A 15,000-nucleotide genomic window follows, 5' to 3' on the forward strand; every position below is an offset into this window, starting at 1 on the left:
GAACAAGGCGTTTTTGCTTGGAATCATTTTTTTAATTTTTTTTTCTTTCTTTTCACCTTTTTATTGGATAATATTTTTTTTTAAATCTTACATTTCTATTCATGATTTATTCATTATTTCTATTTATTTTTAAATTCATTGTTCAATTCAATCTTCGTTATCCAACAAATGCAAAAATAACTATGAACACAATATATATTTCCTTATATTTACCAATGAAGTTACAAATCAAGTACAATGATATTTGTAAGAATATAATCAGTGTAGCAAATTGTCGTAATATCCATGTATATCTTTTGGCAAAGTTGGTTTTATCTGTTGGAGATGGTTGTATTTCTCTGAATAGATCTTCCTCTCACTGGCGTAAAGCTGCGTTAGGTGGGTATGAGAAGTTGCTCTTCCATCACTCCTTGATCGGGGAAGCAGATTCCAGTTGTCAGGGTGGTTCAGTTTAAACAGAATATTTCCATATGGTTCATAACGAAAGGCTCTTGGATCAGTAACAGTTGGGTCTCCTACCATCTTTCCTGGACTGGTTGACGTTAAGGGTGTTACGTCATCAAATGATTGAAAGAAGCCATAGATATGTCAAGTAATGCACCTTGTATGGAGTCATGTCTTCATTCTTGCGAGATATTTTAAAAATTGTAATGTAGTCAGATGGAGTGAAAATGTCACAAGGTCTGCTATTTTTCGTCAACTGTCTTTCAATCGCTGCATGTATGGAGACTCACTTCATCTGAGTATGTCCTTTCTCTAAATACTTTTGTTCAACTGTGACGCCATACTTCCTTGCAAAAAAGCTCAACATTTTTTACATCGTCTTGTTCCTATTTTGATAGGTGCATCCATCGCTGTAGATTATTAAATTGTTGTAAATGTCAGCTATTAATTTTGCGCATAAGTAGTTGTAGAGACAACTACACAACTCGTTAGCGGTTAGACCTCCCTGTCAACTTAGTCCTATAGTAAAGTGCAGAGGCTTGAAACTATGGAGATAACAAAACAGCTTGTAGATCCATTGAGATCAATAAAGAATATGTTGCTCGTTTAACTTTATCCTTTTCCTTTTCACTCCGAGAAGTCTCCCATTTTTAGCGATGAGAATTCCATGCCATTTCATCAAGATTTCCACTTTCTTGTTTGGCGCATTCGTCGCATTTGTCTTTTCTTGGCTTAAATAAAGCCACGTTATTCTTTTCAACAAGCTTCGTAAAACGGTCGACCAATAGCTGTGACGCCATCCTCGGAGCATTTATCTTTATACGCTTTGTAAATGGCCGTATAAGACCTGAATACGCGTTCCACGTACAATTTATATGTCGATTTCCGGAAATAGTGGGAGTCATAGTTTTGATTTTTTTTCAAAAACTTATCAACACAATGTGTTTTCTGTATCATAGCGTTGGGATCGCTTCTTTTCGTGGCTAGGCGTTGCATCTTTCAGGCACCAGCTCCGAATAGTCCAGTCAGTTAGTGAGAGTGTGTTCAAAAACATTTTGTAGCATACTGATTTCCTCACTCCATTTAATTTGAAAAAAATATTTTTAAACTGATCTTCTCTTAGCAGAACTTTTCGTCGAGCGGATATCGACAAGTGTTTTGATAAAGACGCTATTTCTGTTTTGTGCTTTTCTTCCCAATTCTGTAATTCATTCTAAAAGAAATAAAAAAAAATACGTTATCTGTCTTCCTCTGTTACTTCGATCCACTTGGTTCCTATTCCATAACAATAACATCTTTCTTTCAATATCTTCGCTTCCTTTTCAACATATTTGCATTTTTTTGATGAATCGTATTTTCTTCCAACATAACATTTTCCGGCTGGTCTTCATTGCCTATCACCAGTATTATTACATTTAATTAGCCGATCAGTTGTGTTTACTATTTGGTCACCTGTCGTATCCAAGTGATTCGTGTTTGAAATGTCTCGTAGTGTCTCCACAACGTCTTCATTGTTAGGTCTATTTGATGGAGTGACGTTGTTCTCTGTCTTCAATAGAATATTGATGGTGTCATGTGTTGGGAAGGTTGATATCATTTCTGAGTCGTATGGATTGTTTGATCCTAGAAATCAATAAGTAACTTTGACAATATGAAGCCTTTGGAATGATGATTATAATCAGTTTGGTACATATTTATCATCTAGCACCTGTAAGCATTTCTGCTTGTATTCTTTATGCACTTTGTATGCATTACGCAAAGACTTATAATCACATTTTAAAACCCAGTTTCCTAGAAGGAAAAAGACGTGTGCGGTTAAGATTAAAATACTTGAAATAGCTAGATCAATTTGTCTTACAAGAATAAAACAAAACAAAAGAAACAGAAAAGAATAAAGCTGAAAGACTATAAGTCTTCATAACATTCTATTATTTATGGAAACAAATTGTCAATACCTTGATCAACAGTTTTATGTGAAGTGTTTGACCCAATGCTGTCCGTTAGTTTTTCATTTATTGTGTTGAGGAAGGTTTGTTGAGGTCGATCATTCTGGTCAGTTTGAGCTTGTATTTTGAAGTCTGTTTGAGGAACAAGAATACAAGCATTCTATCCAATAAAACCAGCATGTTATCGAATGGCTTCTTATCATAGTCATAATTTATCAAGGCAATGAAATAGATAATCAGAAAATTAAATTATGTAGGCAATTGATACATGATTATTCGGAACTGTTTCACTAACGAACTGTGTTATTTTTGACTTTTTACCTCAGAACTGAATCATTCATTTGTATAACAATGATACTATAAATCGTTCTTGATTATCAATTGAGATTATACATTTTAGATTGGTACATATATTTACCAACAATATTAGCACTGCAAAGAAACCATTTAACTAGTGTTTTATTTTAAAATAGGGATTGATTGAAACATGTTTTATACCCTTTAATAGTATTGTCCGCCTCACCAGTGCAGCTGTTATGTGGTGTAGCCGGTATTGAATATAAATCAAGATCGGTCTCTATCAGGGCTGAGTTGGAGGTTTCAATCATTAATCTATTTAATGCAGGAGAAGGGCTGTCTGGCGAAGCTTTTCGTTTTGTCATCTCCACCATCATTCTTCCTCTTTGAAGAGGAAACGTGTTTGATTCTATATTTTTTTTCTTGGATTCTTGGACTTTGAATCAGAGTGATATGCCTATGTAAACGCTTGTAGATGTGTCTTTTATATAGTACTGCATCAATAACAAAAGTAGTAAAACAAATGAAGTGATGCGGTTATCGCTAAAACAAATCTTACCATGTTTTTGTGTGGTAGGAAGGGGTAGGGGTTAAAAGGTGGCACCATATCAGGATAACATCGACATGTCATAATGATGACGTCATACAATCATGCCATCGGCTGATTGTCATGATCACGTCATACAACATCCACCTGTTATCCAATAAATTTCAAGGACAGAATCGTTTCATAATTCTCGACGGAGAGGACATTTTTTAAAATAGTGATGGGGGGAGAACGGGTGGTCGGGGTATTTTTAAACTAAATCCCTTTTTTCGTACATTGTCTTTGCGATTACAAATGAAGCATCCGGGAAATAATGGGTTTCATTCCCAAGGGCAAAATGTCTTTAGAAATTAATATTTCAGTAGCTGTGGTATTTATTGCTGCTCAAAATGATTATACTATTATAATATGCTAGGCCTATAGATGTCAATAAAACACTATAAATTATAAAACAAATTTTACAAGTTACAATTGTAAACACGAATGTTACCCGCCCTCTCAATACGGTGTACTGCCGGGATGAACGGGATCTCGAACTTAAATTTTGAAAATAAAAGCATGAGACAACAGAACTTAGACTATGTTTGCAATTCAAGAAATAGTATTTTCCCCCACTATAATGAAAAGAAACGAACCCCAAGTTTGATATGTGTGGCTATAAAATCAACTTCTACCTTCATCCCGACATAATACCACTTGGAAACGATGGGTCACAATTTTATTAACCCACGAAAACTCGTTATACATCATTTACAAGACGTATTTCGATCACTTTACAGAGGAGAGCCCAGTACTTATTAACCCACGAAAACTCGTTATACATCATTTACAAGACGTATTTCGATCACTTTACAGAGGATAGCCCAGTACTTATTAACCCACGAAAACTCGTTATACATCATTTACAAGACGTATTTCGATCATTTTACACAGGATAGCCCAGTACTTATTGACCCACGAAAACCCGTTATACATCATTTACAAGACGTATTTCGATCACTTTACAGAGGATAGCCCAGTACTTATTAACCCACTTACAACACGTATTTCGATCACTTTACAGAGGATAGCCCAGTACTTATTGACCCACGAAAACCCGTTATCCATCATTTACAAGACGTATTTCGATCACTTTACAGAGGATAGCCCAGTACTTATTGACCCACGAAAACCCGTTATCCATCATTTACAAGACGTACTTCGATCACTTTACAGAGGATAGCCCAGTACTTCTTCGTCTACCTTGAAATACAAACCAGACGATCAAAGCTCTGAACTAATATCATAGGTTTTATCATCGTGAAACAAAAGAATAAGAGGGCGCAATTATCTCTGAAGTTGTCATCATAGGTTTGATCAGCGGATTGGCAAAAACGCTACTTCAGAGGTTTGATCAACGGACTACCGTTATACTTCTTTAATAATAATAATAATAATCTTTATTGTCCAAATTAAAGGCAATTCATTTGAGGTAAACAATGCTCAGTTTGGTTCATGGTATGAACATCAACACATTTAAAAATACAAACACAGCCATACACGAACATACACGCTTGCACATTGTTTCTACACATGTATACAAAAGAAATGAGCGTACATACAAACACATATACATACATACATACATACATGCAGACATACATACATACATACATACATACATACATACATACATACATATATACAGGCACACAGACAGACAGATAGAACGATACGATATATTTGCTGGGACAGCAGATAACCATATTATAAATATAGTGTCTTATATTAAGAAGAAGATGGCAATGGTTGTGATGATGATGATGATGATGATGATGATGATGATGATGATGATGATGATGATGATGATGATGATGATGATGATGATGATGATGATGATGATGATGATGATGATAACGACGGCGGCAATGTCGATGATGATGATTCACGACACTGCTTCTCGTTATTTTCATTGGTTGTCTCATTTTTCCGTTAATTAATTATATGGCGGTTGGAATGAAGGTTGTCTTATGTCGATTTGTCCTACATTTTGCTTCTAGATACCGTCTTCCGGAGCGCAGAAGTTGGAATTTTTCGCTCAGCGGATGCCTCTTTTCGTTGATAATGTTAAAAGATTTCTTCTCAACTGCATTAATAAAAGTTGTGTCAAGGCTTCTAAGGTCGGTGTTAATTATTTTTGAAGCCTCTCTGAGGGTTCTATGTAGTTTGGATTTTCTTTTGTTCCACAGCTTCCATACCACATTGTGATGCCAAACGAAACGATACTCAATATTAATGACTTGTAGATTTGTATCATGGTCTTTCTGTTCACATTGAAAGACCTTAATTTTCTGAGTATATACAAGCGCTGGTTACAATTTTTGATGACATTTTTGGTGTGCGATTCAAATCTTAGACTGTTATCTATAATTACACCAAGGTATTTAAACGTGTCAACAGTTTCAACCGCTTGATTGTTAATTTTTGTTATTTGTCTTGCTCTTTTTCCTATTTTTCTGTGATCAAACAGTTGTTCCTTTGTTTTTGTTACATTGAGCTCTAGACAGTTATCGGCACACCATTTGGTGAACTTACTAACTTGCTCAGAGTATTTAAATTCGGAGACGGAATCATTGAGCAGGCCGAGTATTGCGGTGTCATCAGCATACTTGATGAGTTGGCAGTTATCAAAGCTAGCCACACAATCGTTTGTATAGAGGATGTAAAGTAGAGGTGAGCTTACACACCCTTGTGGGCATCCGTTTGAAAGAGTTTTTACTGATGATATATTTGAGCCTACTCTGACATGTTGGGGGCGATCGATGAGAAAGTTGTTATACCAGTTGATGAGGTAATGGGGAAGGTTTAGAGCATGCAGTTTACTGATTAATATGTTGGTTTTCATGGCATTAAAGGCAGACGAAAAATCGACGTATAGGATTCGGCAGTAGTTGGCGGGTGAAACATCCAAGTGATTTGATATTGAATGCATCACTGTGAGGAGTGCGTCTTCCACACTCAGATTTTGTTGGTAGGCAAACTGATATGGATCAAGTATGTGTTGGTCATATATAAATTGCAACAGCTCTCTTTTCAGAATTTTTTCCAGACATTTCATAATAATTGATGTTAACGCAACAGGTCTATAATCATTCAGCTGAGTTGGTGGATTCTTTTTGGGTACTGGAATTATAGTCGATGTTTTCCATATAATTGGGATTTTCTGTTCATTTATTGAACGTTGGAAAATAGGCAAGAAAGGGACAGCTAGTTGGTTGTTACAGTTTGAAATGAGTTCCCCACTAAGTCCATCTGGACCTGGTGCTTTTTTCTTTTTACATAACTTAAGAACATTGATGACCTCCTCTTCTTCGATTTCTGGCGGAGGAGACGTATTTTTTGTTATGATATTAATTTTTGAAAGTACGTTGTCAATGGTGTCGAATCGACAGTAAAACTTATTTAATTCCTCGATATTCATATGTGTGTCATTGTTAAAATCGGTCTTTTTGTTGTTATCGCCACCCATTTCTTTAATCATCCTCCACGCCTGCGATGCATTTGAATTTTTAAGGTTTGTTTCCATTTTATCTTTATATTTACGTTTTTCTTCATAAATTACCCTCTTTAATTGTTTTTCTGCCTCGTGCTGCTTGTTTTTGTCCCCACTCATATGAGCGATTTTCTTCATATTTATAAATAACTTAACTCGTTTGTTGACCCAAGGTTTGTTGTTGTTAAATATTTTAATCCTTTTAGTGTCCACACACAAATCACAACAGAAATGAATATAAGACGTGACAACATCAACCCACTCGTCCAGTGACATGTTATCAGACATGAGTTCATCCCATATTGTGCAGTCAAAACAACCTTGGAGTTTGTTTATATTTTCTGTTGACCAAAGACGAGTTTCTTTCACAATCGCTTTATGTTGTCTTAATTTAGTTTTGTAGGTTGGAATCAACAACACACTATTGTGATCTGAATTTCCTATTTTTACTTTTTGAACGCTTCTGTATGCATTTTTAATAGTTGTATAGCACAGATCCAGGGTTTTATCTCGTCTGGTAGGAACAGAGACGTGTTGATAAAAAGAATTTATAGGAGGGCAGTGATTGAAATCACCAAGAATTATTACGGGGGCATCAGGATGTTTTCTTAAAAAAATTAAATGATTCCTCCTCAATTACCTGTAAAGCTGTGTTAGCATTCGCATCAGGAGGGACGTACACAGCAATGACATAAATAAGTGGGAATTCCCGAGGTAAATAGTGGGGTCTAAGAGAGAGGGAAATGAGCTCGATGTCCTTTTCACATAATGAACGTGTAGTTCGACAGCTTTTGCACCAGTTTTTGTTGACATACACACAAATACCACCACCTTTTTGTTTTCCTGTCATTGAGCTATCTCTGTCACGCCTATGTATTATGAAATTTTCCAATTCTACACTTTTATCTGTGTCTAAGTCTGAAAGCCATGACTCTGTAAAACACAGTATGCTTGAGTTTTCATAATCAGGATCAAATTTACACAGCGCGCTAATATTGTCCGCTTTGTTTCTGATAGATCGAACGTTTGAAAGTATAATCATAGGTAGTGGTACTTTACCAGTTCTTCGAATTCTTTGCTTGACGCCTCCACGTTTTCCTCTTTTTCTTTTCTTGATTGAAACAATAAAACCATTTCGATCATTTGTTTTGATTGTTGTTTGTCCAATATCAAGCAATTCGTTTTTTGTGTAGACGACGGTCGCCATATTGTTTTTATTTCGAACACAACAACATTGTTCACTCGTAGTAACTTTTCATGCTCTTTATCTACATTCCATATCATCCTGTATCTTGTAACCTTTTATTTACAAATCCTAAATATCCCCCAGTATCTCTTGTTTTTTATTAAAATCCTTCGATCTCCATGACCCCGATTGTAGATCTCCATCAGCATTGAATTACATAATAGTGAAAATCGACTTCATATAGAAATCTGTTAATATCTCAACTTATACGTAGAACAAATGGTTTTGGCTCCAATAGTCCGTTTCATAATTCATATCCAAGCGTAGACATTTCATTTCCTCTAAAACTGTCTGCCATATGGCAATGGTGTTTTGTATGTCTATTCCATATAACCACGACCAAACAAACATGATTTCTACCCTTTGAAAATAACACAGACTGAGGATTTTGAATATTTGTGCTATTTGTAAAATGTTTGCGGTTACTTATTTTAAATTTCAGATGTTTTACAGTATAATGTATTGATCTATAACGATCATTGTTTCAAAATCCGTGGCGTCAAGTTAAGTATGTCAATTTACACATTTGTGCAGTTAAGCCTTTTCATTCTGTGTCCCAAATCCAACCACTTGGATTGTTAATTCCGTCAAACAGTCACTCAAGTCTTGCTTCACGATTATACTGATTTCAAGTAAGGAAGAAAACTATGTTAAGAGTTTATGACTCATTGATTAAAAGTGTAATTGTGTTTGGCTGCACCATATGGGTTGGAGGATGCCGACTTAAAGATAAATCAAAAATTTCAAAATCTATCAAAGAGGCATCAAAAATAATAAACCATCCTCTTGATGGAGTAGAAAGAATTCATGGAAAAGCAATAGAAAGGAAAGCATTCTCAATTACCAACAATAAAAAACATATTTTATACCATGAATTTAGTCTTTTACCATCTGGGAGAAGGTTTTGTCAGATTAAATGTAGAACTAACAAGTATAAATCAACGTTCGTTCCATCAGCAATAAAAATTTTGAATATTTCATATGGTACAGAAAAACCAAGGATTGATTCGTTGACTGATTAACTGATTAATTTATTTAATGTAAGATTAACTGACCAATTGATAATGATGATAATTTTTGGTGTCGAATTGCCACAATCGTAACAAATTGAAAACGAAATGAATATGTTTATGTTGTGTATATCGCACGTGTGAAAGAAAGAAAGAGAGAGAGAGAGAGAGAGAGAGAGAGAGAGAGAGAGAGAGAGAGAGAGAAAATAAGTAGGAGTGAAATATCTGTTCAATCTTAGTTATCGTTTAACATTATAACAAGTGTAACTAAATGACAAATTGCCATATTTATGGACAATAAAGATCTATTATTATTATTATTATTATTATTATTATTAAATACAATGCTTTTCACTGTCATAGTTTTACAGATTGCATTTCAAATTCAGTGTCGAAAAACTAAGGAATGAAAAGTAAAATTTACGCCTCGGATTTTATGAATGAATCCATGTTTGACAAAAATTGAGTGGCGATCTGGCAAAACCCGTCAGATGTCGGATGATTTCGGATCAAATATTATTACAAACTCGTAAAGAGACAGCATTTTTAGACTAAATGCAGTATGAATGTTGTAATTATTTCAATGAGGTTCGACGTTATTCACATTTGGAGGCAGGGAGTTAGAACACTTAGAAATAGAGAAGTTTACTATTAAATTTTAAAGACAAGACATTGTATCTGTACTATGTTGCGAGTTTGGTCAGAAAAAAACTAGATTAATTAATCTTTAAAAATAAATAGTAAAATCATTTCTTAAGAATGAGTGAGGTGGAAAATGACCTATGAGCCTTTCGTATCTCTGTCATCGAATTTGAACGCCTCATCTGCTTTCACAAGTTCGTGATTCAGGTCAAACCATAGTTTTCTTTTGGAAGCAATCTTGTCTACAGTACCTGATTCTCCCCAATGGTGTTAAGATCAATTTGCTGATCTTCTAATCTCCTTAGATCTTGGTTGATCCGGACGGGTAAAGTTGTTACAGGTTTTCCCCTGAATGAGGTTCGACAGTTTTACTTTTTTAATTCGCGGTCATTGTATTTTTGGCCGGAATTTCCGAATCTCGTCTCAGAATATGACCAAAAAGGCCCATCTCTGTTCCAAAATTCCAAGATTAATAATAAAAACTACAATCTAGCAGATAATTTTATTTCACATTTATTTGCTCGTATTACAAAACTATCTCGTTTGACATCCGACGGGTTTTGCCATATCAGCACAAAAATATTACAATATCGTGATATGTGTTCACAAAAAGTAGACATTGATGCAATTTGACATTGAGGCAACAATCCTGTCTTTATCATTGGTGAGGCAAGGTATTAGACGTACGTGAATTATGAGAATGTTTACGGTAGTAAAATGATTTTCATAAAACAAAATAATGTGAAATATTATCTTGTAACTTGCTGTACTGTAAACATTTCTATCCATGAGAGTTTTCTTTTTTCTCCTAAATCTTGAGAGGATTTGTTGTTTTTTATTTTACGGTTTCATAGACCTTAAGGAGATATTTATTTTAATGTACTGGTATAAAATTTGGAATACAAACGTATTTCATTCTTTGTGTGTCTATTGTAATAGCCATGCAAAAGGCCCACTGCAATACAACAATCAGTTATAAAGAAACCCTCCTCTAAGCTTGGATATAAATTATGAAACAAACTATAGTATGTATGTTATTATATCTTATATTATTATATCAATGTGGTTGTCAGTTTGATATTAGAATATTTTTGACAGAGGTTTGCACGACTATGGTCCTGGGTTCAAATCCCGCTGTGAGTGGCGTTTAATTGAGTCCTTGGAAAGGGCTCATTACTCATATTTTCTCACCGTACTCAGGTTTAAAATGAGCACCTGACCGCTACCAACTTTTTATCTGTCCAAAATAAATATAGTTTTGCTTAAAAGACGTCATGACTAGTCCTACATGTTAAATGTCCCCGTGATGCGCTTTAAGCATAATTAGTGTATGTTGCGCTATATAAACGCTTAAGGACTTTTATTAGACCTTCTGACATGTTGATGTAAAGCGCCAGTGAGACTATCGATTATAGCAGGCTGTGTATAAATTCAATATGGATTATATAATATTTTCCAGGCTCAGCCGTCCGTCTGGACGTATCTCCTGAATCCTTCAACACGATGGTTACTGACCAACTCGATCTCACCTGTATTTATAACGGCCCTGCTTGGATCAGTTCTATTGTGACACTTGAGATGATGAAGAAGGGAGATCATCCAATTGCAGTGATTAGTTCCAAGGGACTCGCTAAGGGAGCTAAATGGAAAGATAATGTTGAGGTATTTTACCAAACACATTGAGACAGAATACATATTAATAATAATGATGATAATAATAATATAATAATAATAGTAATAATAATAATAATAATAATAATAATAATAATAATAATAATAATAATAATAATAATAATAATAATAATAATAATAATATAATAATAATAATAATAATAATAAAAAGAAGAAGAAGAAGAAGAAGAAGAAGAAGAAGAAGAAGAAGAGGAAGAAGAAGAAGAATGATAATATATAATAATAATAATAATAATAATAATAATAATAATAATAATAATAATAATAATAATAATAATAATAATAATAATAATAACCATATCTTTTGGTGTATAACTGTTTTTATTGTGTCAATTAGATGTTGCATCATCTTCCAAATAGTTCAGGACACATTTCCGGCTCAATGGAGACCAACAATATATTTTAAAATTGATTTATAATTCAGTATAGAATTCGTGTAAATATGTTCTCTTCTAATCCATGAGAGTTGGGTGATATTTAAAATGTATTTTCTGATATAACAGAACGACTAGAAATACAAAGAGGGTTTTTATGGCTCTTATTGTACGATTTGATTAGTTTGACTGCCGTATTTTGGGTTTTTTAAAAAATCGTTTTTAAAAATCAGTCTAGAAAACTCTTCTTTCAAATACCGACCGATTTAAATATTTATTGCAAAAATACTATGACACGGGACTTTTTTAAAAACTACGCTAAGTCCCCGGTTTGAAAGTTTTTTATTCCAATCTGAGAGTCATTTTACTTGATCAATTTTTGAAGGACGAGTTTGTTTTTGTTTTATTTTTGTGGTCATTTTTTTAAACGACGTATTCCAGAGTAAAACACTCGACGGTTTAAAACACAAAAATGTATCATTTTATATTACTTAAGGACAAAGCGACGTCTCATTTGACTCGTCATATCAAACATTTCTTTTTTTTTTTAAATTACTTCTAGGATGTCAAAAGATTACAATTGATGCGTGTCATGGTCTGAATAGAGCTCAAGAGCTAACTCGACTACATTTGGAACAGAGAAATTTGACATATAAGTTCCCAGAATTTACTAGTTACTTTGAAAAAGACCAATGACGAATTGTTTAAGATGCTATGAATAGAAATAGTATATATGATGTAATGAGATGTCTTATAAATGAATGCTGATCACATGTACAAATGAGTATAGGATGATAATACGTAACGTATGCGATCTTGCTGAGAATGTTGTGATAATGTTATGAGGACTTGTGAGGTTCCACTTCCAGTCAGAGAGTACTTGTAATTCTTACTTGTAGGGACCCGAGCTTGATACAATCTTGACAGAACTTCAACTGGCAAAGGTGATAAATGAAGCTCCTGCGTCTTGATGACCGTAAACAAACTAATGTTATGCTCCACAAAGTCTTGAGAGTAAAATATAACTCTTTAAAATAAAATAGGTAATTATATGAGGAGTGGAATAGTGTGGTTGACACGACGTAAGGTCCTGAGTGAGAAGTGAGTAATGAAGATCGAATAAATCAGCTTATATAATAAGTAGATATGTGAAAAAAGGTTGAAAGAAAATCATTCACTTTTATTAGAAATGTTTTAATCATTGGTCTGCGACGATAAATCTCAATCTAATAGAAAATATATGACATGACGTCACACAAATCTAAGGCTTTAGCTTGGAGCTTTTTGTAAAGTGCAATCTCCACAAATTGGCTTAGTGGCCTATAAAAGGTGTCCTAAGACAACAGCAACACGTAGTGTGTAGGACAAAGCCTTTTAGGCGATATTACGTTTTTTTTCAAACATAGACTACGCTGTTAACGACCAGGTATCCAGTTTAAATATGAGTACGGTGAGAGAATGTTAATAAAGGACCATTTCCCACAGACTCAACTATTATATGCACCATTCAGAGTGGAACTCGAACCCATGACATTCTAATCCTACATAAGAGTGCCATAATACTAGACCATGTAGCCACATAGTTTAGACACATAACATATATTAAGGATGAATGTTATGAATGTAATGAAGATTTTGTTGTTTCTGATAATTGCAGGCACAAGGTAATCTGACAAAAGATTCTGTCAACAGTTTTCTCAAATTGACGATAAAAAACCCAGGCGAAGAAGACACTGGAACATACGTCTGTCAAATGTATTATCTTGATGAAAATTTTCAAATCCATGAAATGAAGGCAGAAGTAAACGTAACGGTTGAAAGTAAGTTATTTCTATCTCTCTCTCTCTCTCTCTCTCTCTCTCTCTCTCTCTCTCTCTCTCTCTCTCTCTCTCTCTCTCTCTCTCTCTCTATATATATATATATATATATATACATATATATATATATATATATATATATATATATATATATATATATATCACTATCGTTCTCTCTATTTCTCTCTCTCTCAATGTCTCTCTCTCTCTCTCTCTCTCTTCTCTCTCCTCTCTCTCTTTCTCTCTTCTCTCTTTTTCTTTCTTTTTTGTTTTCGCTCTCTAGCTTTTATATATAATTTTTCCACATTACTTCATTATGTATAGAACTTTTTCTAATTCTAAAATTTTAACTCTCCTTTTTTTCATTCATCGTGTATTTTTCAGAGAATTCCAGTCAAATTATTCAAAAATATATTGTCTTAGATTAATCTCATGAAAATTAGTCTGGCATTGTTTAATGATTCTTTAAGAAAAACGTCTGTTACAACACAAAGTCTGTTACATTTATATCAGTATAAAAGTTGTTGTTTTATTGTGACAAATAAAACGTGTATAAAAAATAGAAAGATCAATGGAGGTAATGTATGGATTTGCTGAATTGATCTTTGGACAAGCAAAAACTACTTCACCATCGACATTTCATGACACTTAAGCAGAATGTAGAAATATGTTTTGGAAATAATTAAGCGGGATCCTTTTCTGTTATTTTTATTTGTTGAAACTTTTATTCTCGTATGTTCAACTGATAGAAAACGTGTTATTTACATATGAAATCAAATGTTTATCCCATTGTTTATGACGTCAATGATAACTATTCAGACTGTATTTTACATATTTTAGTTCGTTTCATATTTTGTCAGGAATGATGAATTGAAATGTTAGCATCAGGAATGAAATGCTACATCTATCTCGACAGTTCTATCTTGTCAAATCTTTGTTAACTTTATGGCGACAATTTATTGGCCTTTGACCACAACGATCTTAAGCCTGTTACTGTTACAAGAAGGTTATTTATAGCTTACACAGATGTGTGAAAATCATTTTTATCATCGGTCTTTGAGTAAGGACTTTTGCTCACATTAATATATCCGACTCTACTATTGATTGTTACAACGTCAGAGACAGTAACAAATACCACACACTATCATCTATCAACCAAATAATAGTCATTAATGTAAGAGTATTTTTAAAAGACCAATATAAAGAATTTATGAAAAATCCCAAAACATGTTGATTATAGTAACAACATAAACGGCTAGAGTGACCGACCCTTTTTTGTTCTACATAATGTTTATAATTACATGACTTTCTTATAATTTGTATAACTGTATAGCCATTAAACATTTGTACTTTTTACAGATGAGGATATCACTGTAATTGTTAAATATTTGTTAGAGAAAATAACAACATTGGAAAAAAACGGCCAAGAACTTAAAGAAAAAGAGAAAATCAT

The 15,000-nt window shown here is 33.7% G+C and overlaps 2 protein-coding genes across 10 annotated transcripts in view; both read left to right on the top strand.

Annotated features, from left to right (window-relative positions):
- Positions 1-15,000, top strand: part of LOC144960237 (uncharacterized) — a 262,835-nt gene that overhangs the window by 236,717 nt on the left and 11,118 nt on the right. The gene's annotated exons all lie outside the window — the stretch shown is intronic.
- The window catches only part of LOC144960494 (uncharacterized), an 18,648-nt gene that overhangs the window by 2,744 nt on the left and 904 nt on the right, over positions 1-15,000 (top strand). Inside the window, exons 2-4 of the mRNA XM_078893650.1 lie at positions 11,124-11,326; positions 13,388-13,550; positions 14,907-15,000. The exon at positions 14,907-15,000 is cut by the window's right edge and continues 11 nt beyond it. Of these exons, the coding sequence (XP_078749776.1) occupies positions 11,124-11,326; positions 13,388-13,550; positions 14,907-15,000 (460 nt within the window). The remainder of the gene's footprint in view (positions 1-11,123; positions 11,327-13,387; positions 13,551-14,906) is intronic.

The sequence above is a fragment of the Berghia stephanieae genome, chromosome 15 (assembly GCF_034508935.2).
Source record: "Berghia stephanieae isolate SIO BIC M18660-M18661 chromosome 15, UCSD_Bste_1.3, whole genome shotgun sequence".
NCBI lineage: Eukaryota > Metazoa > Mollusca > Gastropoda > Nudibranchia > Aeolidiidae > Berghia > Berghia stephanieae.